At 39.3% G+C, this 27,631-nt stretch overlaps 1 protein-coding gene across 1 annotated transcript; it reads left to right on the top strand.

Annotated features, from left to right (window-relative positions):
* Positions 1–27,631, top strand: LOC105026027 (cytochrome b5 reductase 4). The gene is made up of 17 exons (XM_010897182.5): positions 1–252; positions 5,763–5,884; positions 6,187–6,340; positions 8,367–8,467; positions 8,602–8,686; positions 10,607–10,645; positions 10,790–10,904; positions 11,174–11,231; positions 11,342–11,435; positions 12,224–12,256; positions 12,399–12,521; positions 16,454–16,594; positions 18,687–18,836; positions 20,125–20,275; positions 21,937–22,023; positions 23,954–24,115; positions 26,281–27,631. Exons 1-17 carry the CDS (start codon positions 144–146, stop codon positions 26,333–26,335), a joined length of 1,779 nt encoding a protein of 592 aa, XP_010895484.3. The 5' UTR covers positions 1–143; the 3' UTR covers positions 26,336–27,631.

Here is a 27,631-nt window from a genome sequence, read left to right as displayed (position 1 = left end):
GTGAGAATGTAGGGCTATCCCTGCACTGACTCTTGTTGTTCATATATATACCTTATGGTACATACCTGGCTAATTTAGAACTTTGATGTTAACATTTCTGAATTTTAACAAAATAACTATAGGCGAATGGCCCATTTTAAAATATGATGTCTAATAATTCCAGTGAAGATTCAGACGAAGACGAGATTGAGGAAAATGGAGTAAGAGGGAAATATTTTTCGATCGTGACTAGTTTTTTCTCTGGTTTCCCAGGTATGCTAGACAATCTCCATTAATAATTTTGCGGCTTGCAATGTAAGAGTCCCCCCTTTAGATTTTTACTTCAGATCTTCAAATAAATTGACAAAATTGAAAAAATGCAAACATCTATTCCTGTACAGTGTCACTTTTGAGACCAGCTACTTTGAGTGTATAATATCTTCATCTTTATTGCTATTCAAATTTGAATTCAGAACAGAAACAATCAAGAGTTACAAGTTTTAGTTTATACCAACTCAATTTGTTAACTCACTTCATACTGCTAATTTGATTGTCATAGAACTTTCGGTCCCGCTATCAGTTACGTTTAGGTTAAATATGCATAACACAACATATCTGTGTTATGTAGAATCAATAATCATGTGTCATGCTTTATAAACGGATCATTAATGTGGCATTTTGTGGCAGTTACTAAAGGAATAGTTTGACCGAGATTCATATTTGGGTGAAATTCCGTTTACTCTGAGTTGTTCTTAAAGGCCTAGGGAGTTATTTTTTACAACAAGCCATTTTTCACCTGTGTCACTGCCTGGAATTAGCAATATTAGTATCGTCCAAAATCATGATTTTAAACTGTATTCCGAGCCACAAAAGCTGCATTGCAAGCGGAAAAAACGAAAAGAATACTGCTATTGTTCAATTTAAATATATTTTTAAAAACATATTTGGTATACATTTAAAAATTTAAAAAATTGGCCAATTAATGTATTTAAGGAAAGGTAATTAATACATTTAGAATACATTTGGAAATATATTACCAAATGCATATAAAATGTATCAAAGATATATTGGAGATGTATTTGATACTAAATATAGTGTACATTACATTTGGTTAATATATTTTTTAATACATTTAAAAAAAAATTGCATTTGGCAGGCTGTGTCTCAAACCCCAGATGTTTAGCTTTTAAAGCAAGTGAGCTAACCACTACTCCATATATCTGTGTCAGAAGGTCAAGTTGTGGTCTTACCAAAGTTGTTCCAGTACGTTAGTGTCTATTGGTGACAGCAAGATTAAATGCATTTTCTAAGTTTATGTCTATAAATATATATGTATTTCAACATCTAAAAGTGATGTCATCAAGACTTAGTGTGTTCCCTGTGTAAACACAAGTGAACTGCATTTGTTTAAAAAATCTGGTCCTATTATTGGCTGTAATATACAGGTGCTGGTCATAAAATTAGAATATCATCAAAAAGTTTATTTATTTCAGTAATTCCATTCAAAAAGTGAACCTTGTATATTATATTCACTCATTACACACAGATTGATATATTTCAAATGTTTATTTCTTTTAATTGTGATGATTATAACTGACAACTAATGAAAATCCCAAATTCACTATATCCGAAAATTAGAATATTACTTAAGACCAATACCAAAAAATTATTTTTAGAAATGTTGGCCAACTGAAAAGTATGAACATGAAAAGTATGAGCATGTACAGCACTCAACACTTAGTTGGGGCTCCTTTTGCCTAAATTACTGCAGCAATGCGGCGTGGCATGGAGTTGATCAGTCTGTGGCACTGCTCAGGTGTTATGAGAGCCCAGGTTGCTCTGATAGTGGCCTTCTGCTCTTCTGCATTGTTGGGTCTGGTGTTTCACTTCCTCTTCCTCTTCACAATACCCCATAGATTTTTTATAGGGTTAAGGTTGGGCGAGTTTGCTGGCCAATTAAGAACAGGGATACCATGGTCCTTAAACCAGGTTCTGGTAGCTTTGCACTGTGTGCAGGTGCCAAGTCATGTTGGAAAATGAAATCTGCATCTCCATAAAGTTGGTCAGCAGCAGGAAGTGTGAAGTGCTCTAAAACTTCCTGGTTGACGGCTGCATTGACCTTGGACCTCAGAAAACACAGTGGACCAACACCAGCAAATGACATGGCACCCCAAACCATCACTGACTGAGGAAACTTTACACTGGACTTCAAGCAACGTGGATTCTGTGCCCCTCCTCTCTACCTCCAGACTCTGGGACCTTGATTTCCAAAGGAAAATGCTAAATTTACTTTCATCAGAGAACATAACTGTGGACCACTCAGCAGCAGTCCAGTCCTTTTTGTCTTTAGCCCAGGCGAGACAGTTCTGACGCTGTGTCTTCAAGAGTGGCTTGACACAAGGAATGCGACAGCTGAAACCCATATCTTGCATATGTCTGTGCGTGGTGGTTCTTGAAGCACTGACTCCAGCTGCAGTCCACTCTTTGTGAATCTCCCCCACATTTTTGAATGGGTTTTGTTTCACAATCCTCTCCAAGGTGCGGTTATCCCAATTGCTTGTACACTTTTTTCTACCACATCCTTTCCTTCCCTTCGCCTCTCTATTAATGTGCTTGGACACAGAGCTCTGTGAACAGCCAGCCTCTTTAGCTATGACCTTTTGTGTCTTGCCCTGCTTGTGCAAGGTGTCAATGGTCATCTTTTGGACAGCTGTCAAGTCAGCAGTCTTCCCCATGATTGTGTAGCCAAAAGAAATAGACTGAGAGACCATTTAAAGGCCTTTGCAGGTGTTTTGGGTTAATTAGCTGAATAGAGTGTGGCACCAGGTGTCTTCAATATTGAGCCTTTTCACAATATTCTAATTTTCTGAGATACTGAATTTGGGGGTTTCATTATTTGTCAGTTATAATCATCAAAATTAAAAGAAATAAACACTTGAAATATATCAGTATATCAGTGGAATGAATATATACATTATACAAGTTTCACTTTTTGAATGGAATTACTGAAATAAATCAACTTTTGGATGATATTCTAATTGTATGACCAGCACCTGTACAGTGAGGGAAAACATTATTTGATCCCCTGCTGATTTTGTACATTTGCCCACTGACAAAGTCTATAATTGTAATGGTAGGTTTATTTGAACAGTGAGAGACAGAAAAACAACAACAAAAACAGAAAAACACATTTCAATGAGTGAAATAAGTATTCGACTTAGTACTTGATGGCAAAACCTTTGTTGGCAATCACAGAGGTCAGACATTTCTTGTATTTGGCCACCAGGTTTGCATTTATCTCAGGTGGGATTTTGTCCCACTCCCTCCACAGATTTTCGGGACTTTAATGTGCTTCTTCTTGAGCCACTCCATTGTTGCCTTGGCCATGTGTTTTGGGTCATTGTCATGCTGAAATACCCATCCATGACCCATTTTCAATGTCCTGGTTGAGGGAAGGAGGTTCTCACCCAGGATTTGATGGTACATGGCCCCATCCATTGTCCCTTTGATGCAGTGAAGTTGTCCTGTCCCCTTAGCAGAAAAACACTCCCAAAGCATAATGTTTCCACCTCCATGTTTGAGAGTGGGGATGGTGTTCTTGGGGTCATAGGCAACATTCCTTCTCCTCCAAACATGGCGAGTTGAGTTGATGCCAAAGAGTTAGATTTTTGTCTCATCTGACCACAACATTTTCACCCAGTTCTCCTCTGAATCATTCAGATGTTCATTGGCAAACTTCAGACAGGCCTGTACATGTGCTTTCCTGAGCAGGGGGACCTTGCAGGCGCTGCAGTATTTGGGTCCTTCACGGCGTAGTGTTACCAATTGTTTTCTTGGTGACTATGGTCCCAAGATCATTGACAAGATCCTCCCGTGTAGTTCTGGGCAGATTCCTCACCGTTCCCATGATCATTGCAACTCCGCGAGGTGAGATCTTGCATGGAGCCCTAGACCGAGGGAAACTGACAGTTCTTTTGTGTTTCTTCCATTTGCGAATATCGCATCAACTGTTGTCATCTTCCCCCCAAGCTGATTGGCGATGGTCTTGTAGCCCATTCCAGCCTTGTTAAGGTCTACAATCTTGTCCTTGAAATCCATGGACAGCTCTTTGGTCTTGGCCATGGTGGAGAGTTTGGAATCTGATTGATTGATTTCTTCTGTGGACAGGTGTCTTTTATACAGATAACAAGCTGAGATTCGGAGCACTCCCTTTAAGAGTGTGCTCCTAATCTCACCTCGTTACCAGTATAAAATACACTTTGGAGCCAGAAATCTTTCTGATTGAGAGGGGATCAAATACTTATTTCACTCATTAAAATGCTAATCAATTTATACAATTTTTGACATGCGTTTTTCTGGAATTTTGTTGTTATTCTGTCTCTCACTTTTCAAATAAACCTACCATGAAAATTATAGACTGATCATTTCTTTGTCAGTGGGCAAAGTGAATAAAAAAAATGTAAGAAGCCTTACATGAATGTGTGAGTTCATACAAGTTTATCAGTCAGTTAATTAAACCATTATGTAACGATTTCACATGACTAAGAACACAGATACCGTAAGTGTGTATGACAATGTTTTATTTCATGTCATAAAACACGGGACCCACACTTTATGTTCGATGTTGTAGGACCTCCTGTACACCCCCTCCACAATTTTACTTCAAGCTGTAAAGAGGAAGCAGCCAATGATATCTAGAGTAGAAATCTGCTGTGGATAGAGTCTGTATGTATAGTGATGGCCAAACGAGGCTTCATTAGCCTTATTTTAGCAGCATAATATTATGCTGGCAGCACTCAGATTTTCTTTAGCACAATAAAAGCCATCTTTGACATTTGTAAGGCAGCATAGTTAACAATCTAGTCCGCAAAAAAGAATAGACACAAACAATATTGGAACGGATATTAAATATAAAATTTACAGACTAGATTGCTAACTATGTTGTCATATATATTTCAATGATGGCTTTTAATTTGAAAAATACATTTTCAGTTAGTGTTACAAGCATAATATCTTGCTGCTAGAAGAGCGGTAATAAAGCCTCGCATGGCCATCACTATGCATGTATTCATAAATATGACAGAATTATGCAGACCAAATTATGCAATATTTTCCTATGCTTCAGAGATTACAGGAGTGGAACATAACTGCAACAATGTTATGATGTTAACCTATGATCAACGTTTTGATAATAACACATTTTAATTGTGCATGAGATTTCAAGTCATAATTTTTATGTTGATCATGTAATCTTAATTTATTTGCAAATGAGTACGTCAACCACTTCACTGTAGAAAATAGCTTGTCTATGAAGAATTTCTGGGATGCTTTTTAACACTGGGTGGCGCTCTCTTCGTTGCTAATCCTTTTTTGTAAGATGTGTTTTATTCGTCATCATATTGCGACATCATCTGTAACTACCGTAGAAATGTAGTTTATAGCAGTGGGATTTCAGAATAATTGTCGTTGCCACATTCACATATTGCCATATGAAGAATGTGGTGGACGTCTTATTTCTTCAGACTAAATTTTAGCATATCTACCAGACAAGTCATATGTCTGATACGAAAATATTTCATCGTTTTGTTGTGAATTTGCTCTACCGGATTGCTAACTAGCAAGCTAAGTTAGCTAGCTAACGTTTGCTAAATTACTTAAACAGTGTCACTCAGTGTCACTTCCTGGAAATTTCGATTGCGACAAAACGGAATATTTAGATATTTTTTTCATGATCGTAAGAGTTGGAGCTTTCTTGACGTGGTAACAGACTATCCCTTCCTCAGAATTCATACGGAATTGGAGCTGCTTTCGAAGAGTCGCGATGCTGAACGTCCCATCTCAGTCATTCCCTGCAGTCGGCTCTCAGCAGCGCGTTGCTCCAGCTGGTCAGTCCAGCAGGAACAAGGTACTGTACCAGTACCTGATGAACGCTAGCCTATATCATGTTGATGAACCATCAGTTAGCCAGACATTTGGGGTCTTATGTTTACGCTTTGTGCTATGACCCATACTTTGATTAGTAATTTGTATTCAATAGGGCAGGCATGATGATAATTATTTTAGAGTGTCCTTTGCAGTGAAAACGTTCTTGTTTTAAAAATATCCTTTGAATGGTGGAAAGGACTTGTCTTACCAACACATATTTTGTAAGACTGTAATTTGCTATGTGCTGTTTTTATATATAGACTGTTCTCAATGCTTTTCCAGGTAGTGTTGAAGCCTGGTCACAGTCTTATGGACTGGATCCGTGTAGCCAAGAGTGGCCGGGATCTGACAGGGCTGAGAGGACGTGTCTTAGATGTCACAGAGGAGGAGTTGCAGAAACACAACACACGTGAAGACTGCTGGACCTGCATAAGAGGTGTCACACAAAGTACTGTAGATACAAACATACATAAATACTGCCCAAAGTGAAAAGAGCAATGAAATGTCCTACTCAAGTACCTTTACTGAAATTGTACTTAAGTAGAAGTAAAACCGATTGGGGTAGAAAACTACTCAATGTAAAAAGTGGTGAATTCAAATAGTACTTAAGTCATTAAGAGCTCAGCAGATGTTCTCAATGTCATAAAAAACATTTCCCATCTCAACAGGTAAAACTAATGACTTTAGTAACTGCTCAGGTAGTGGTGTGAAATGACTAGTTACAGTAGTTAGTTAGCTCTTGGCACTGATAGCATTTCTTTTGGTAAAGTTATTTGCTCTGAAACCTTGAAGGAGCTACCTACCCACGTCACTTAAGCCAGCCATAGTAATTAAAAAATATACCTGTTTTAGGCCAGCTGTTATTTTACCATTACATGGTTTCTCAAGTTTGAGGCAGCATTTTTTTTTAGGTAGCCACCTCTGTCATCCTGGGTAGGCAAAGCTTGCATTGCACCATAACGCTGTCGCCTCTACTCTACTTGAAGCAGAGCAAGTCATTGTGATACAGCCAGGGATTTTCCTCCTCTGCAGACACTGGGTCTGTCTGTGTCTGAATAATCTCCTCTGTCTTGTTCGTTTCATGGTGTTCTTCACACTGCTTCGACAAATACTTTCCTTTGTGCTAGCTAATGTTGGTTAAGTAATTTTTTTAAAATCTTTCTGAAAATCATCCAACTGATCTTCAGCAAAGCTGAGTATTTCCTCATTGTTACTTCCTCTCCTGCATTCTGTACATGCATACTTTACCATCTTTGTTCTTGCTGGCTAGCTTTTGTTCCAATAATGTTCTAACATTGTATTCAATTTATCTAGGGCTCTATGCCAATTCTGCTTTTTTTGCCAACTTTCTTGGACTTTGTATTTTCAAGCCCATTTTCTCCTCTTATTTTTCCTTGTATGCAATTCAGATTAAATGGACTCCTTAATAGTCATGGAGTGAGTTTGCTTGTCAAAGGACTGAGTAAGAAAGATTACATCATGCAGGCTTTATTGAATTGAGGTAGGTGTGTGAATGTCTAAAACATTTAACAGGCTTGTTTGACCTAAAATCATAGGGTATTCTTCGAAACTTAGAGGGAGCGTTCAAAAGGATACCTGAGCATACTTTTTGGGTTGACCCCTTGTCCCCGGTCACATTACTTAAGCTACATAAACATTTTGGACTTTAGACTTAACAGACTGACCCTAGTCCTCCGTCACAATAATATAGCAGTGTGAAACTAGGGGCTGAGACAAGGGGGTCGAGAGACACTGGTCAAATCCGAAGGTAACCTGGAGAGGGTCTACCGACAGGAACTCCACCCACTTTGCCGTGTATCAGACCAAAAGGTTTACCAACCACCCTGAAAGAGGGCAGAGTATAGCCTACTTAGTTCACCCCCACTGCACAAGGACAGCAAGGGGGAACAAGAGTAATAAGCCAGTGACTCTGCCCCCAAATGGCACTAGAGGGAGGACATCCCAGTGGATATGAGAGAATGTGGGATCAATATGAATAATTCAATCTGAAACAAGTGTCATTGCTTATTTAGAGAGCTCAATTTAGTTAAACCTCATGGCATGGAGTTCCTTTTTTTTAAGTGAGTTATTGTTCATTGCTAATGTATGGTTGAGTTCTGTATTAATGAACATTACCACCAATACGGTGGGCTAGTTGTGCTCTTGGAATTTGTTCACAGCAAGTGAGCAGCACCTGTTAGCTAAGCATTCATAATGTTGCTGAGGGATCATGCATTTTTTCCCAAAGTTGACAAATCTATAATTTCAATTCAATAGGTGCTTTATTGGCATGAATGGATGATTGCCACTTTTGCCAAAGCAAACACATTTCCAGAGTTCTGAGAATAGAAAATAAAGATTTATTATAGAGCATTTGGGCTTTTTGCCATTATGTCTCCAATGCTGTCAACTTTATACAGGAGTTAGTTCTAATGTGTAGGCCTTTCGTGTGTGTGTCTTAGGCATGGTTTACAATGTAAGCCCCTACATGGATTACCATCCTGGAGGAGAGGAGGAACTGATGAAGGCCGCTGGGATAGACGGGACCAAACTTTTTGACCAGGTCTTATGTCAAAACATCTAAATGCAGAACATGAAAGCACATTGTGTAATTCATGGTGGTCTTAACCCTTGTGTAAGTGCTCTTAATCTCTTTATCTCTGTCTGCTTTTGTCCCTGTTTTCCCCATATGATCAGGTCCACAGGTGGGTGAATTATGAGTCAATGCTTAAGGAGTGTCTGGTAGGAAGGATGGCTGTGAAAGCCACCACAGTTATGAAAGGTACAGTAACACAACACCCTCTGTCTCAGTACATGGTCACACTAAAGTACTAGTTATTCAGACCCCTTCACTTTCACCGTATTTAGTTCTGTTATCAACTACAATTGTATTTGATTACAGTATTTGTTTTGCCATCAACACACCATAGAGCGAAAAAGTTCTTATATATTTGCGCCAATTCATTGAATATGAGGAATTGAAATATCTCATGTATGTGAGGATTCAGACCCTTTATTAAGTACTTTGATGTAAGATCCTCTCAAGCTCTTTCAGATTCAAGGACAAGAACATTCACAGTGTCCTAAAGGCACTCCAGTTTTGTTTTTGCTGTGTTTTGGGTCATTGTAGGGGTGCAAGATGAATCTTCTCCCCCGTCTGAGGTCCTGGGCGCTCTGAATCAGATTTTCATCAAAGATCTTGCTGTATTTATTCTGTCCACTCTATCATAATGGCTTGATGAGGGAGTGCTACAGAGGTGGTTAGGCATCTGATAAATGGGGTCAGTGGCCAACAATAGGGGTCCACTCTACGTTAATAACCAACCAACTGAAAGTAACAATATTTTTTCTGATAATTTCAGACATGCTATTTGATGACATGCAAGCTAATGTCTTTTTGTTTTGTAATATAAACTTTTCCTGTGAATTTGTAGCATTGTATTCAAATATTACAAGGGGCTTGGAGTTTGAAACATTGTCTCAATTGGGTCAAAACACAAGCCATGTTTCTTCGCAACATTGAAATAGTTATTGTTAACTGTTTCCTACAGAGCACAATAACGCTAGTGAGAGTGAGAAGAGAAGACAAATAATAGAATATAATTTGTGCAAGCCAAAATAGCATGGTAGTTAATCTGTGGGATCTCCACAATACGTGATGCGCACAACATGACAGAAGAGCTCTTACAATGAGTTTTAAAGTTATTGTGAAGGGTCGACACATCGATCAAATATTGTTGGCTAATTAGTCTAATAAGAAATGCATGAACAAGCTCATGCACCCACAGGTTAGCACTGCTTGGCTGTTTTCCTAGCCTGCTCCAAGTTCTGTGGAAGTTTAAAAACGCGTTGCAGAGTTCGCTGATTGTAGTCAATTAATTTATATTGTTTTCCGTTCACCTCTGGGTGACAGCGTGCTGGGTGAGCCCTCATGTTAATAGTATTACCGCAATACTTTAACTTAGAGTGGCAATGGTTGCATTGGTTCTAATCAAGCACGTTTGTGCCTTGATTTTCATGACAATCAAATGCACCCACACGCATGCTTTCAGTGAAGGTAGGGCTGGTCTATGCTGCGTCCGCCATGCTTGCAGGTATCTGTAATTAGAGGACCCACTTCCGTTGCAAAAAATGTGAAAAAGTATTCAGAATTGTGACAGATGGTCATGATTTGTATGTGTATCATCCCTATTGTCTATTGGTATACTTTTAATTTATTGTTTCTCCCAGAAGTCTCTTTTGTTCCCCAACCGTGACAAGGGTTGACACTAGGTCACTGTCTGATTACAGATGTGAAGTAGAATGTGGTTTCTACTTTCATTTCATGGACACGTCTACTTTATTCTGCTCCTGCATCAAGTGCATTTCCCTCTTTCCAGAATGACCCGTCAAGGTCTTTTCCTGGCGATAGAACCACAATCTAAAAATAGTCACCGACATTCATTGGAATCAAGGCCGGCTCCAGGCATAAGCGACATAAGCAGTCACTTAGGGCCGAAATCAAATTTTGCTTAGGGCCCCTAAATTATCCATTTGTTTTTCACAATTGTTGGTTACAATATCTTATTAAAGGTTAAAAGGTCTGATATGATTTGTCTTTAAAATGTAGTCTTCGCATAAACAAAACCTGCATTTTCGATAAGAGCGAATCGATTTTTACTCATACATGAGGGTTTTGAGAATATTTTATTTCTCTCTACAGCTCAGTCGGCAAAAAAGGAAAACATCACTCAACTGAATGGTAATTTACACACATAGGAAGAATACTGCCAAAATAAACAGCTGATTCCTATAAATTGTTCTGTGTGGTCTCGTACAGAATTTCCGTGTGAATGTTCTAATTTGGCGGAAACCATAGTTGTTTCTCCTGTCTTTCTCTTCTCAGGAGTAGCCCCCCCTCCCCCCACATCATTGCTCCCCCCAGCATCTCTTAATCTTTCCTCATCACTGCCACCCTTAGCTACCCTGCCACTAGTACCGCCCAAAGACGTCCGGCCCAGGTACAGCCATCCTCAACATTGCCTTTTTCAAAATACAGTGCACAATTCTTCATTTTGAGCATTGACTGCTGATATATACTTTGTTGATTGTACTTATTATTACTGTTGTGTGGTGGTCCCACCTACCTATTATATACCAGCCTAGATACCAACTGGATATTGCTCTGGATAAAAGCGTGTGATAAATTACTAAAATGTAACATTTGACAAGGTTATTGTTTTTATATTAATGAACATATCACAAAAAATATTTTCCTTTTTGTTTTTAGCTATGACTGGTTTCAAACCGATGTCACTGTCAATATTGTGGTTTACACCAAACGGAAGGTAAACAGCAGTTTTGAAAATAAAATTGTATTGAAATGTGAGCTATAATGCAATTTTTTAAATCCTCTTTCCTATTCTCTCTGTTCTTATCTTCCTTCTCTCTTTTCTAGCTCCCCAATTCTGGCTGTAGCACAGTGGACCTGCAGGATGATGTTCTACGAGTGGAAGTTCATTTGGGAAAAATGTCCTACATGCTACATCTACGTCAGTAGCAGCCTCACTTAATTTTACTGTCCACTTTACCTAGTGTCCTCAATACACCTAGTGGATCCAAGCCCTAGATATTTTTTGGTTAACCCCTAATGTTTTGCGAGAGGATATTTAATGCCGCTAGTGTTATGAAATGTGCACAATTGGAAACAACTGCTTTTATTTATAATTGTTTTTACACAGCGCAAATGTCTTTTCAATTGCACAGGGTTGGGTGTTGGGTAATCGAAACTGCCCAACTCCCAAGATCAGGTTGCGATGCACATTGCCTGATTAAGTTGTCCTCCTGACAGCACTATCTTGGGGCAGTGTTATACTCTGGTTTGGAGAGATAATGCCCTCTCCCCTGGCACACTGTAAATTGGGATAATTAAGGCATTCTTTGACAGTTTTGCCCAGTTAGGGTACACCTGACTGAAATCCCTTATGAGCACTATGAAAGTATTTTGGAAGTTTTAGAAACTGAATAGTTAAATCTTTCTTCCCATCTATTTGGCTGGCAGCCAATAATTGTAATCGTCAGAAAACTGTAGCCTGCAAATGGAAGCCCTGGTTTCAGCTTGCCAGAAGATATGTGAACCGTTATTTTGTATTGTTTTTCACTGGTTTATTAATGGAAGGAAATATTTACTGTTTTACCTCATTTTCTCACCATTTATCTCTTGCTTTCTTTCTCTATAACACCTTTCTCATCCTCTGCCAACTGGGACTTTTCTGTTCCATAAATGAATGTGAATATATTATTTGCTGGTCAAAAACTGACTTAATGTTCTATTTTTCAGGTCTAGCTCAAAAAGTAGAGCAAAGAGTTGCTGGTAAGGTGAACATTTGTCTTCTGGTTTATTTTTGTGAATGAAAGCTTACGAACTATTGACACTCACCCACAACCTCCTTTGCTTTTTCACTCTCCCTTTATCTCTTTCCTTCCCCCTTTCCTATCTTTCTATGCTGCTACAGTACAGACATCCTGTGCTGTGGGGAAGATTCAGGTCAGCATACATAAATTGGTAAAAGAAAAGTGGGCAGAGCTTGGTGAACCAATGGAATTCCATGATTCTCTTTTCAAGAGGAAAGATCGAGGTATGAGTCTGCATTGAAAATAGGTCTTTGATTTCTTATTCACAATTTAACACCTTTTCAAAACACATTGGAGGAGAATGTCAAAAGGGGCGAATTTGGACCTTCTCTTAGAATTGGAAAAAATAGCTTGGACCCAATTTTAGACCCAGCTAATACGTGTACAAACTACTACAATTCATCCTTCTTTGATATCTGTTTTACACTACAATACATTTGTGCACCACCATTCATGCAAATGATGCCTTTTTGACAGGTAATTTTTCAATGTTCTAAGTCTAATAAATACATTTTATATGATATTAGAACATATTTGTTTGGTTGTGTTCATGATGTCCTTCAGCATCATTATTTTGAATGACGTTATAGTACTTACTTTTTGTTTTTGCGAATGTTGACTACAGTCATGTGAAAAAATTAGGACACCCCATTAAATATTCAGTTATTCATTAAGAAATGTTCACATATCGATGTCTAATCTTGTTTTATTCATCTCTGGAAAAGAAAGTGATCTAATTGCAGGTAAACAGCAAAAAATTACATTGTTTTACTCATTAAACAAAAGACATCAACATAAATGCATATTCTAACTGAGGAAAAAGTTAGGACACCCTACCCCCTAATACGCTTCTTGTAACCCTCTACCAGTCTCTGAAATCGGTCTGAGGAAAGTTTGCCCCACTCCTCAATGCAGAATGCTTTAACTTGTGTGATGTTTGAGGGGTTTCTTGCATGTACAGCCCGTTTCAAGTCACTCCACAGCATCTCAATGGGATTAAGATCTGGGCTTTGACTGGGCCATTCCAGGACTCTCCATTTCTTAGTTTTCAGCCAGTCCTTGGTGGATTTACTGGTATGTTTAGGGTCATTGTCATGTTGCAGGGTCCAGTTCCGCTTCAGTTTAAATTTTCTTACAGATGGTCTCACATGTTGCTCAAGCACCCTCTGATACACTGTTCATGATGGATTCTATGATGGTGAACTTGCCAGGTCCTGCTGCAGCAAAGCATCCCCAAACCATGACACTTCCACCTCCATGCTTCACAGTTGGTATGAGTTCTTTTTCCTGGAACACTGTATTTGGTGTGCGCCAAACATGTCTGTTCTGGTGTCCAAATAATTCAATTTTAGACTCATCTGTTCAAAGAACTTTATTCCAGAAGTCCTGTTCTTTGTCTATGTTCTCTCTGGCAAACTTCAGTCTGGCCTTAGTGTTTCTCTTGGAGAGTAAAGGTTTCCTCCTTGCACACATCCCGTGAAGATTCAACTTGTGCAGTCTCTTTCTGATTGTAGAGGCATGCACTTTCACATCAACAGTCGCCAGAGCCTGCTGTAGGTCCTGTGATTACATTTTAGGGGTTTTGGAGACTTCTTTTAGCATCTTGCGGTCTGTTCTCGGTGGGAATTTGCTTGGACGGCCAGACCTGGGCATGTTGGCAGTTGTTTTGAATGTCCTCCAATATTTTCCGGACAGTGGAATGGCTGATTTCAAACTCTTTTGAGAGCTTTTTAAATCCCATACCAGACTCATAACCTGCAACAATCTTCTTTCTGAAGGCCTCAGACAGGTCTTTTGATCCCACCATGGTGTTCACTCTCACACCAACAGTCAGGAGCACACCAAACTGAATGTCTGAGGTTTAAATAGGGCAAGCCTCCTTGAAAATGCTGAGTAACAATGTTCTAATCATGTGCACCTGATGTGATACACCTGTGAGCCATTTTAAGTGGGACAAAATATGGAGGTGTCCTTTAACTTATGTTTATTTTATTACATTTTACAGAATGTTTTAAAAAGTATTTTCTTTAGTTTTACTTGTTTAGTTAAACTACTTGAATCTCCCAGTATTGTTAAAATTGATATTTAATATCCACATGTCTAAATATGTTAAAAACACACGTTTTAATAGGGTGACCAAATTTTTCACATGACTGTATATGTCAATAACAAAAAACACCTAACTAAGTTGTATTATCTAGTGCCTTTTTTACACATGAAGAATGTGAATTGAAGCACTGTAACGGCTATTTTCTACAACGAAAAATGCCTAATAAAAAACCAAAACCATCTAAAGTTGCTGGATATTGGCAGGACCTGGAACACACTGTCGTATACGCCGATCCAGAGCATCCCAAACATGCTCAATGGGTGACATGTCCGGTGAGTATGCTGGCCATGCAAGAACTGGGATGTTTTCAGCTTCCAGGATTTGTGTACAGATCCTTGCCACATGGGGCCGTGCATTATCATGCTGCCACATGAGGTGATGGTCGTGGTTGAATGGCACAACAATGGGCCTCAGGATCTCGTCACGGTATCTCTGTGCATTCAAAATGCCATCAATAAAATGCACCTGTGTTCGTTGCGCACACATGCCTGCCCATACCATAACCCCACCGCCACCATGGGCCACTCGATCCACAGCGTTGACATCAGTAAACAGCTTACCCACACGACGCCATACACGCTGCCATCTGCTCAGTACAGTGAAAACCGGGATTCATACGTGAAGAGAACACCTCTCCAAAGTGCCAGACGCCATCAAATATGAGCATTTGCCCACTCAAGTCAGTTACGACGACGAACTGCAGTCAGGTCGAGACCCCGATGAGGACAACGAGCATGCAGATGAGCTTCCCTGAGACGGTTTCTGACAGTTGGTGCAAAATTATTAGGTTATGCAAACCAATTGTTGCAGCAGCTGTCCAGATGGCTGGTCTCAGACGATCTTGGAGGTGAAGTTGCTGGATGTCGAGGTCCTGGGCTGGTGGGGTTACACGTGGTCTGTGGTTGTGAGGCTGGTTGGATGTACTGCCAAATTCTCTGAAACGCCTTTGGAGACGGCTTATGGTAAAGAAATGAACATTCAATTCACAGGCAACAGCTCTGGTGGACATTCCTTCAGTCAGCATGCCAATTGCACGCTCCCTCATGGGGGCAAAAAGAAAAGTGTTGCGTTTATAATTTTGTTCAGTGTATTTTGTTGTAAATCACTATTAGACCTCAAGTCACTCTTAATACAACCCATTGACTCAACAGAAATATGGAGAGGTGAGACTCCATATTATAAACAAACTGAGTATGGCGTTATTGTTTATTTTACTACCAGAAAAATGTTGCCTTTTATTTTTTGCAACCAGAAAGCCATATCGCGTTGGTAGTTTACTCTTCCCTCCCCATCTGAGCCCCTCAAGTCCTTGGGACTGAATGTATAGTCGAAACAGGAAAGTCTAGAGCCAACATCAGCATAAATCACTGGTGTAGCCCTGGTACCGGGGTAAAGCACCAGTGGAAATGTGGTTATCTCGATTTAGTTTTACTGTGGATGTAGATCATTTTGTGTCTGTTTCCTCCAGCAACTTCACAATGTCCTTTGCTGTTGTTCAGGGAAAGTATATGGAGGTGGAGAGAGTCTGTAACCATAACTGTACAATAAATGAATGAAAGCGTACAAAAAGAACAATTACATAGATAGTGAAAAGGCATCCAAATGAACTGATAAACAAAAGGTCCACAAGGTTTAACACCTAGAGGAGTTTTTGGAAAAATACAAAACATCTTGGACTAGTGGATAGGCTACGAAATTGTGTTAATTCAAATGCATATCGCGACACCACTTCTGTCAACTTAGTATGTATGTAAACTTCTTGACCCACTGGAATTGTGATATAGTAAATTATAAGTTAAATAATCTGTCTGTAAACAACTGTTGGAAAAACTATGTATGTCATGTGCAAAGTAGATGTCCTAACAGACTTGCCAAAACTATTGTATGTTAACATGATATCTGTGGAGTGATTGAAAAATGTGTTTTAAGACTTTGACCTAAGTGTATGTAAAGCTCCGACTTCAACTTAATCTGCGTCAAATCAGTCTCAAAAGCTATTGGCCATTAAAATCACATGAGTTATTCACTGTCTCTCTTGCTCTGCAGATATCTTCTATAGGGAGTGTGTGTTGGTTTCTAAGACAGAAGTCACACATGACACCTGGTTATTCAGGTTACAGCTTCCAAGTGGTACTGCCATGCATGTGCCTGTTGGAAAACACATCTACCTCAAGATCCTCATCCAAGGTAAGGACATGTCTTAAGCTGGCATATCATCTCATTGATTGTCGAGTAAAAAATGGATGATGGGGGTGAGGGTGGGGAGAGGATGTGTTTAGAACTCTCTGAAGTCTAGGGTGGTCCTGGACAAATAAAATATTGGTGCTCTCAAACAATCGATTTGTTGACATTTCAAAGTTTCTATTTTTCCATATTATATATTTTAAGAGAAAGGAGTGAATGAACTGAGCTTGTCTGATGCATTAACAGTGCACTTAACGAGAGAGCAATATTGCTAAATGATGCTGCGCTCATGCTAGCTGAACCCCGCTCTCCCTGAGTGGGAGTTGCGCTCATAGATAGACAGTCTGACAATTACATAAAGCGTGTAATGAGATTTTTAAAGGTGCAGTCAAAGACAGACACATTTCAAATAAATTCGTTTTCTGCTACAATCACAGGAAACAATTGATAGCATAATATGATGTGACACTGACTCATCCGTATGACAGCTAGCTTGAGACAGTTTTCATAATGTTTCTTCTGCACTGTTCAGCCAGAAGTGAAATAAAAGGTGAGGTGAAGTGTCCCCCTTGCTAATGTCAAAAGGCAAAAGTCAGTTTCTCTCTTACCAGTTTCTCTCATCACTATGACCTTTACTTGTCGGGAACACTCTAGATTCAGCATAATTCTTGTTAGCTAACTATGATTATGGGGAGTCGACTGAATTTTGTTAATTTTAGCATTTCTAGTTATTTTTGGCAGGCTTTGTAAAGTAATAACAACATTGCCATTTATCTAAAGTAGATGTTTCCATCCATATTTAAATCTTGGTTAATAAAGTGCAGTGCATTCCTTTTTGGATGTTGACCGGTTTTGTTGTTTTGGCTCTGTACTCCAGACATTGGATATTAAATGTCTTACAATGATTAAAGTACAGACTGTCCATTTTAATTTGAGGATATTTGCATTCAGAAACCATGAAAAAGGTATTGCTGTTTTTATACATAGCCATTTTGGGGGACCAAAAGTAATCAACAGATACTGTGTGTTGTCCCTACGTATGCTCTGCCAGGCCTATAATTTAGCCATCTTCAGTTCCAGTTTTTTGAAGTCATTGGTTTTCTTTTAGTCTAATTTTCAGCACTTCAGAATTCATGCTGCTGCTGCCATCAGCAGTTACATCATCAGTAAAAAAAAGAGAGCCAGTTCCTGGGTTAATCATAAATGCCCAAATCACAACCCACTTCAGCTTATTTTGCTGATAAGTTGGTATCCCAGTTCTTTTTTTTCACGCTTTCCTCTTGCCATCAGTCTGGTACATACTGATAGTGTCTATTGTTTTTACCATACCATTTCCTGACCTCCCCGGGCCCTCTCTTTAAAATATTTTTTAGGCCATTTTGTTTTGGAGGTTAACTAATGTTTTTCCACCTTGCAGTCCAGCCTCTGTAGCTTTCAGTCTTCTGACACACAAACGAATACCGCCTGGAGAATAACCCTGATGTGTCAGAAAGATTTTTCTTTTTCATTATGTTAAGCATTCTTTGCTTATCCCTTGTTCTACAGTCAAATTTGCTATTACTGATCTAACCATTGCTTTTTTTCTTTCTTGTTGATGTACTAAAGAGGTAGAAATGGTGACGCCTAATTCTTATGATATGTCTTTGATCGATTCTGATATCTGCACCATGATAGCCAGCTTGACTTTCAAAGACATTTTTTTGCTCCTTGTGTTGTAAGACACCAGGAACCAACTCCAAATGCAAAGCCTACAATCAAGACTAGACATTGACAGCTCTCTTATGCATAATATAATAAAACATATACAAACAAACACACCTGTCTAAGAGACTGTAGTAAAGACAATTGTTCAAATATGTGGGCAGTGTACAAAATGTGCTGTTATTTCCAAATGGTTTATCCATTATGGATTTCAATACTCTGAAATCAAACCTGACAGTCTCTATTTTTATCCCATGGAAACTTTTTGAATATGGAGCCGAAGAGCAAAAAAAAAAGTGTTTCTGTCCATGCTAATGCTAACACTACATCTGGGATATAACGAATCCCATAGCAACCAATGTAAAATATTGCTAATGCTATGCCACGTCTGTAGACACTGAGGTAGTGAAGCCCTACACACCAGTAGAGGAGACACTGGTACCAGCTACGCAGGACACCACACTGGAGACCGATGACATCTTTCTAATGATCAAAGTCTACCCAGATGGAGTGTTGACGCCACACCTAAACAAACTCAACATTGGTAAGTTTAGGCCACCAGTAAATGCCAATATCAAGCGGTTAAGTTTGCTCGTGTGTGTGAGATTTTATAATGGCCTTCTACTTCAACCTTGCCTTGTGAATGCGTGCATGCTGGTCCGCTAGACCCTAGACCCTTATTTTTCATTGCTTATGTCTGAGATTTACAGCAGCATATGTCAATCTGTGGTGGTTTCATCCACTGTGGAATACTAATGCCTCATAAGGGGGCAGAGTAGGCAACAACAACATGCTAAAGACACGTGGGAATATTGTTTTTCTTCCAACCTGGATTAATAAGATAACCTTTTTTAGGCCAGTTTTAACTTATTTAGACAAAAAAATCATTATTACTATGTACATTTTACGTTACTCCAACATTTGACTAAACCGACTGACCACACTGATATGTTATTTTTGTAGTGGTTGTATGAACAAACGGGTGGTCAGTCATAAGCCTCATTATTTTGGTGCTTTTTTTGGGTTGAATTCGAAATGTAACGTGAGGTCTGGGCTAGATAGTGAGTTTCCCTTCTGTTTGGCTTAAATATTTAGTATTCTCATATGAGTGGTGTGCCCAGTCCCATGCAAGGAGTCCCTTTCCTTATAGAATAAGATTTTCTTCCATTATCACTACCTAACTCCTCGGTACAATAGTCCACCTGGAAACTGTTATGTTTCTAGATCCTATAGTCAGGGAGCCAGGACATCCACCGCCTTTCCTTTCTTTCTATTACCAATTAATCTGATTTCATGCCTTTTGTTTTTTATACTGCATTCTGTTATCTTATGAGTGGTATCTGTCCATCTCTCAATCCATTACCTCATCCTTCTTTGTGTGGACATTATATAAACAAATATGGACAGGAAGCATAGCTCTCACAGATTTAGGTTATGTTATTCCCCTTATCTCGGGCTCATCGTCCAAAGATAACTCAGTAATTATATTAGCTTTGTGTGTATGTGTGATTGCTTTCTGTGGAACATTGGTACAGATTAAAGATGTTTGTCTGGTGATGCTGGAACTTTGGGAGAGATAAAGGATGTTTAGTTTCCTGTCAATTAATAAACAAGAAAACAATCTCCATTACAACAGAGCTGTGCAACTTTCACTGATGTACAGTACATCTAGATAAGACATAATAACAAAACTGAAGCATAATGAAGTGGAAAATAGTTCTCTATGCATTCTTTAATATTCAATGTAATTTTTCTTCCATCAGTATCAACGTTTGTTTTGTATGGTTTCTCAGCTTAGTGCTTTCCTGCTCTCCTCTTCCCTGGTTGCTTAGGTGACCACCTGTCCGTCAGCAGCCCAGGTGGTCCATTCAGTTTCCGCCTCCTGCGTGAGGTAACTCATCTCTACCTATTTGCAGCCGGCACAGGTTTCACGCCCATGGCTCGGGTGATCCGGCTAGCACTCCAGGGCCTGGACTCAATCAGGTTAGAAACACTATGACCTTGCCCAGAAAAATCTGTAACTCTGTGGATACTGCATGTGTATATATAAATTGGATTTGTACAAACAATATAGAAAGCTTGGTCCTGCTTTTATGGACTACATGGCAGGCGGTTTTTGCTGTTATTCGTCAGCAATAATGGCAATGCTTCTGAAATATAACACTGTTTCCAAAGAAGTTGGGACGTTGCATAATATGCAAATAAAAACAGAATGCAACGATGTTCAAATAATGTATCCCTATATTTACTTGAAAATAGTACTAAGACAGCATATCAAATATTGAAACTGATCACATTGTATTGTATTGTTGTTTTGGAAAAATACATGCTCGTTTTGAATTTGATGCCAGTAACATGTTTCAAAGAAGTTGGAACAGGGGCATGTTTACCACTGTGTTGCATCTCCTCTTCTTTTAACAATACTCTGTAAGCGTTTGGGAACTAAGGAGACCAATTGCTGTAGTATCTTGCTTGATATAGGATTTCAACTGCTCAACAGTTCAGGGTCTCCTTTGTCGTGTTTTTCGTTTTATGATGCGCCAAATGTTTTCAATAGGGAGCAGGTCTGGACTGCAGGCTGGCCAGTTTAGCACCTGGACTCTTACTGGCAAGGCCTTCCCTTAAAAAAACGTAATCTGGATGGCAGCATATGTGGCTCCATAACCTGTATATATCGTTCAGCATTAATTGTACTTTTATAGATGTGCAAGTCACCCATGCAGTGTGCACAAATGCACACCCATACCATCACGGATGCTGGCTTTTGAACTGTGCACTGATAACAAGCTGGATGGTCCCTTTCCTCTTTAGTCCAGAGGACGCAGTGTTCATGATTCCCAAAAATAATTTCAAATGTTTATTTGTCAGACCACAGGACAGTTTTCCACTTCGCCTCAGTCTATCTCAAATGAGCTCGGCCCAGAGGAGGCAGCGACAGTTCTGGATCTTGTTTATATATGGGGTCTTTTTTGCTCTTTGCGTGGCCATGTTTTAACTTGCATTTCTGGATGCTGCGATGTACTGTGTTCACAGACAATGGTTATCAGAAGTGTTCCTGAGCCCACGCAGTGATTTCCACTGCAGAATCGTGTCTGTTTTGATTGCAGTGCAGCCTGAGGACCCGAAGAACACGGCCATCCAATTTCCATACAGAGATTTCTCCTGATTGTCTGAATCTTTGAATGATATTATGTACCATAGATAATGAGATCCCCAAATTAACTTCTGACAGACCCACTCTCTCTGGAATTATCTTTTAATACTCAATCATGTTACTCACCTGTTGCCAGTTGACCTAATTGGTTGTATGATATTCCACCAGGTTTAGTTATTTTTTTGTGCAGTATACAACTTTTCCAGTCTTTTGTTGCCTCTGTCACAATGTTTTTGAAACATGTTGGTGGCGTCAAATTCAGTGGGCATATATTTTTCAAGAAAGATTCAAAATTCTCTGTTTCAACATTTGATATGTTGTCTTTGTACTATTTTATATTGAATATAGGGTTTAAATGATTTGCACATCAGTGCATTGTTTTTATTTCTATTTTAAACGGTGTCCCAACTTTTTTTGGAAACCGGGTTGTAGAAGACATGTAGAAGGTTCTTCTCACAGCATTAAATCTGTGTGTTTTTGTGTGTTCTAGGAAAACCAAGCTGATGTTTTTTAACCGACAGGAAAGAGACATCCTATGGCGCTCTGAACTTGACAGTCTTGCTGCTAAAGACAAGAGGTGTGTGTGTTGGTGTGTGTGTGTGTGTGCATGTGTGCACTGTATATTCATATTGAGGGTAGCAATACTAACCCTTTGAAGGCACTCATCATTATCTAGTTGTTTGTAACTGAGCCCTTGCCTGAGTCTTTTTATCTGCTTCATGTGTCTGGATGGTTGCATTTAATGATAAGGAACCGAAAATCAGCAGGCTCTGGACTTTTTGAGGCTTTGAAGTTGAGCTCCCGTGCTGTTTTAGTATTTTCATGTGATCAGGGTCGGGTAAGTTACTTTGTAAATGTAATATCTTTAGGCCTGAAACGATAGTTGGTTTAAGTTGACTTATTCGACTAGTGAAAAACGTCAACTTCATTTTCGCCGTCAATTAGTCACTTATATTTCCCTTATTAGCTTATATGTTTGGCAACTGTAAGCACAACGATCTAACGTGGATTTCCTAAAATGTTTCTGAACCTGGAATATACCAATGTGCGATAGTCCGTGTCAGGCCCTGATCTGACTGCCTGCCCGATTGCACTGACATATGGAGTACCATCTCCACAATGTGTGTCACACATACAGTGAGGGAAAAAAGTATTTGATCCCCTGCTGATTTTGTACTTTTTACCAAGAACTGAACGTCCCTCCAAAATTGATGAAAAGAAAAGAAGAAAATGGTCAGGTAGGCTTCCAAGAGGCCTACAGCAACATTAAAGGAACTGCCAGAATTTCTGGCAAGTACTGGCTGTGTGCTACATGTGACAACAATCTCCCATATTCTTCATATGAATGGGCTATGGTGTAGGGTGGCAAGACGGAAGCCATTTCTTACAAAGAAAACATCCAAGCCTCCAAGTTTGCAAAAACAAACATCAAGTCCCCCAAAAGCATGTGGGAAAATGTGTTATGGTCTGATGAAACCAAGGTTGAAAATGTTGGCCATAATTCCAAAAGGTATGTTTGGCGCAAAAACAACACTGTTCATCACCCAAAGAACACCATACCCACAGTGAAGCAAGTTGGTGGTTGCATCATGCTTTGGGGCTTTTTTTCTTCAGCTAGAACCGGGGGCCTTTCGTCAGGGTGGAGGGAATTATGAACAGATCCAAATACCAGGCAATTTTGGCACAATACCTTCAGGCGTTAGAAAGCTGAAGATGAAGAGGAGGTTCACCTTTCAGCAAGACAATGACCCAAAGCGCACATCCAAATCCACAAAAGCATGGCTTGATCAGAAGGAGATTGTTTTGGAATGGCCCAGCCGGAGCCCAGACCTGAATCCAATTGAACATCTGTGGAGTGATCTGAAGAAGGCTGTGCACAGGAGATCTCCTCGCAATCTGATTTGCAAAGAAGAGTGGGCTTTTGCAAAGAAGAGTGGGCAAATATTGCCACGTCATGATGTGCCATACTAATAGACTCCTACTGAGTGCTGTAATAAAATCAAAAGGTGCTTCAACAAAGTATTTGTTTAAGGGTGTGCACACTTATGCAACCAGGATATTGTGAGTTTTTTATTTTTCCCCCTGTTTTTCAATTGAATTGTTCATGTTATAGGTCACATTAAAGTGGGAAAAAGTTATTTATTTTTGTCTCATTCTACACAGGGGTGTATACTTTTTATATCCATTGTATATAATAACATTTGGTCAAATACACAACGTGTCATACTTCCATGTGCATGTTGTTTCTGAATTTACGTTATCTAAGAAGTTTTTATGTAGTTTTTCTGTAATCTGGTCAGATAATTTTAATTAGTAACTTAATGCCTCACAATTTCTTTCTTGTTTTAGCTGTTACATGTAACAGAATGCCTGTGAAACATCATTTTTATGTATGTTGTCCTGTGGCTGCTACTAAGAATTTCTGCTTTGAATTAAGGCAGAAGATACATTTTTGGTTCGTACAAAAATATATTTTGTATTCAGTCTTCTCTACTATTTGGTTGCAGGTTGCAGGTGGAGTATGTTCTTTCAGAGCCTTGTGATAGGTGGACAGGCAGGAAGGGGCGGATTGGGGCCTCCATGTTGACTGACTTCTTGGTTAAGCCTGAAGGGTCAAAGGTCCTTGTCTGTGTGTGTGGCCCCTCAGCCTTCACCGAGCTGACTGTGGGGTGAGTGAAACTCCAGAACCCTCTACATGCTCCAGAATCTGTGTATAAATATCAAACCCTTATTGATAAGCAAGTATGTTTTTATGAGAAAATGTATCTATTAAAACCATTTCAGTTTATGCACTGCAGGGAAGTTCACATTTGAGTTTAATTTCAAGAGAAACCTCCAACACACATTTGCCCATTGTAGAAGTGTTCTGAAAGTGACTTTTTGGACCTGAATGCCACAATCAAGAGATAAAGGTTCTCATAGTTGACCTGTTTTATAACCATTGCTAATTACTGTCATTAGGCATTCCATTCTGGGGAGGCATTTGTACAATCAATGGCCATCAAAAACATTTACAATCAGTGAGGATTTTCAGTAAAAATTTTAATATTCATTCACATTGTAACCTCAGCAAGGTACCGCTATACACAAATGTTTCATGAAGTTAGTGGTAAACATAGTTGCTTCAAAGTTTTACATTCAAATACCTGTGTATGTTATAAATATAAGAATATGCAACAACTTGCAGTGGGTTTATAAGATGACCTGGATTGTGCAGTTGGCTGCTCAATGAAATAACTTTCTTTGAAAACCAATATGAAAGATATCTGACATGGTTTCAGTGGCATATGAGGAAGTGTTAAGCTATTTAATTTCCCAACCATTTCAACAGTCAGCTTTTGGCTAGGATTCTTTTAAACAAGTTATGTCCTGCCTCAAATGAAATGAAAATAGAAGCACTGTTTTTGTCTCATCTGACCATAGTAGCCAGTTCCAGTGAAAGTACCTATGATGTTTAGCAAAGTCTGAGTGCTAACATTCATGAGAGGAGAGGCTTTCTTCTGCAAGACTTTCAAATAGTTTGTTGGAATGGAGGTAGTGTCTAACTGGAGTTGTGGACACTTGGTGACATATTTTTTCAAGATGTGCAAAATGCCCCAATCAATCTACACAAAATGCCCCAAAATGTAGACCAATTTCTACCAATTTCATCAAAAGAATGGGTATTCAGACCCATTATTCAACACTTAGTACAAGCGCGTCAGGCAGTAATCACAGCTATGAGTCTTAGTTATTTGATTTGGCCACCTTGTACCATTCTTCCTTGTAAATCCAATCAAGCTTTGTCACATTTGAAGGGGAGCATCGGTGAACTTGAACCACAGATGTTCAAAAGTGTTCAAGTCTGTGTTCTGGCAGGGCCACTCAAGGACATTCAAAGACACTCCAGCATAGATTCGTCTTTCGAAGTCACTCCAGCGTCTGTGTGCTTCAGGTTGTTGTTGTGCTGAAAGATTCAGCTTTGCCCTAGTCTGAGGTCCTATATGTTCTGGAGTGGGTTTTCTTCAACAACTTCTCTGTATTTTTCTCCATTAATCCACTCAGTCCTGGCCAGTCTCAGTCCATGCAGCTGAGAAGCATACCCATACCATGATGCTCCCACCACAATGCTTCACAGCAGGGCTGGTATTAGCCAGATGATGAGCATTCCTTTTTTCCCCAAGATGATGAGCATTCAGGCCAAATAGTTTGATTTTGGTTTCATCAGACCAAATAATATTTTTCCTTTACCTATGAGACAAACTCCAAACGGCATGTCATATGCCTTTTACTCAGGAGTGCTGAAGGGATAGTTATGCTTCTGACAAATGTTTTCACTCTCATTTGGACATCAGCCACAATGGAATGTTCAAAACAGTGTTGTGACTTAGAATCTTTACATCACATACTCCTTCACTCTGGTTCGTTTACTTCTGACAGTGTGGCTCACTGAGAATTGTCAAACATTTAAAATCCAATTTAAGACAATCAGATATCTCAGAACCTGTTTTATAAAAAATATTATCAATAACGTATTTAGCTAATGTATGGATTTGGAAAAAATATTTTAGATCGAATCAGCATTTCTGTATTAATTAATTTAGAATTAGAATGTCTCCTAAATAAATAAAATAAAAAAGACAGCTGAGCCTGTTTTCCTGAAAATGTATGAAATCCTACATTGTTTTTGCTTTCTGAACACTTATTCCATGTGCAAACATGTTATACATTTTTGGTCAAATCATATGTCAAAACATAATTTAAATGGATTTACCTCTTTGAACGTTGTTAAAGAGGCCTTTGAGCCTCTCATTGTCTTTGTCTAACTATCCCACTCCGTCTCTCTACCTCTCAGGTTGGTGAGACAGCAGGGCTTCAGTGAGGAGGAGATTCATGCATTCCAGGGCTGATTATGGAGTGTCGGACCTGACTTCTCAACCTCACAGCTTGTGTGTGTCTGTGTGTGTCTGTGTGTGTGTTTGAGAGAGAAAAGAGAGTTGTTAGTTCACAGGTCAATGTGTTTTCTGGAACACTGTATTTCATGATCTGTCAACTGAACCGATGAACATGATTCCTGTGGATAACAACGATGCCAGAGACACACAGACGCTCTTTGAGGCTGGAAGGAAAGCAGGAACACAATTTATTTGCAACACAAACACTGATGAATAGTCAGTCTCTCTGGTCTCCAAGGATGTGTTCGCTGTTCTCCTGCACTTGTAAATGGCACAGACACAAACACAAGACGAGTGGTCAGTTACTCAGCAGCACTAAACCCTCAGGTCAATGAAGTCAGCTTACTGTCTGTCTTTCTGTGTCAGAGCTGTAAACAGTCCTGTCCTTGCACACCCTTTTACTCTGGCTATAGAGATATCTGGGGTTGTTAATGGAAGATAACTACCATGTCGTACATACTGTATCCCAACAACATGGGATGTAATCTTTTTTGAGCATTACATTTTCTATTGAAGAAATAATGAATTTCCAAACTGTTGATATATGAGACATCCTCATACAGAGATTTTGTCAGGTAGATGTTTTGGCTTTGCTCATGCTACTTCTGTTGCCACTGTTTTGCACCCTGTGGCCCATGCGTTGGATGACAAAGCATACCTTTCTTCAGCATTGGCAGATTCACATTTGTTATTTTGCAGATGCTCTTCTGTAGAGCAACTTACAGTTAGTGCATTTGTTTTGATATAGCTTGTTGGAATAACCATGCAACTCAGTAATTCTCCAACAGCAAAAGTCATTGCTGGAACAAAGTCTCTCAGTGCACTGCAGGTTGCTATTGTAGAGCTCAAGTGGGGTGATTCTTACCACTGAGAATACTGTATACATTGCATGCCTGGTTTTGGAGTTTGGAGAAAGGTTTTGATGCAATGACATGATTCTACGATCTCTCAGGGAACCATGCATCCTTTAGCTTCACACATTTGTGAAATACATGAGGTTGGTAAGACACCAACTCCCTAACGGAAAATAGTGTTCAATGCCTTTCTCCATGTCTTTCTCTGATTCTTAATGTCAGTCAAAGATTTGCATAAAAACATTACAAATCAATGTGTCCAATAAATTGTTTTGAAAAAAAAGCAGTTTTAGATTTTTCCAGTGAAAGCATCCTTTAACACAAAGGGTAACATGGCAGAGGGTGTCCGCAAGATCAATGTCTGACTTTTGCAGACTCAAAAAAAAAAAAAAAAAAA

The sequence above is a fragment of the Esox lucius genome, chromosome 20 (assembly GCF_011004845.1).
Source record: "Esox lucius isolate fEsoLuc1 chromosome 20, fEsoLuc1.pri, whole genome shotgun sequence".
Classification (NCBI taxonomy): Eukaryota; Metazoa; Chordata; class Actinopteri; order Esociformes; family Esocidae; genus Esox; species Esox lucius.
Note: the sequence above shows the minus strand (reverse complement) of the source record. Positions and strands in the feature narration are given on the sequence as shown.

Bases quoted from the DNA above. Each gene is read 5' to 3' on its own strand.
- LOC105026027 (XM_010897182.5), top strand. From the start codon at position 144: ATGATGTCTAATAATTCCAGTGAAGATTCAGACGAAGACGAGATTGAG. The intron at 12,257-12,398 runs GTAAGGTGAACA...ATGCTGCTACAG, and splicing joins AGTAGAGCAAAGAGTTGCTG to TACAGACATCCTGTGCTGTG. The intron at 18,837-20,124 runs GTAAGTTTAGGC...CTGGTTGCTTAG, and splicing joins CCTAAACAAACTCAACATTG to GTGACCACCTGTCCGTCAGC.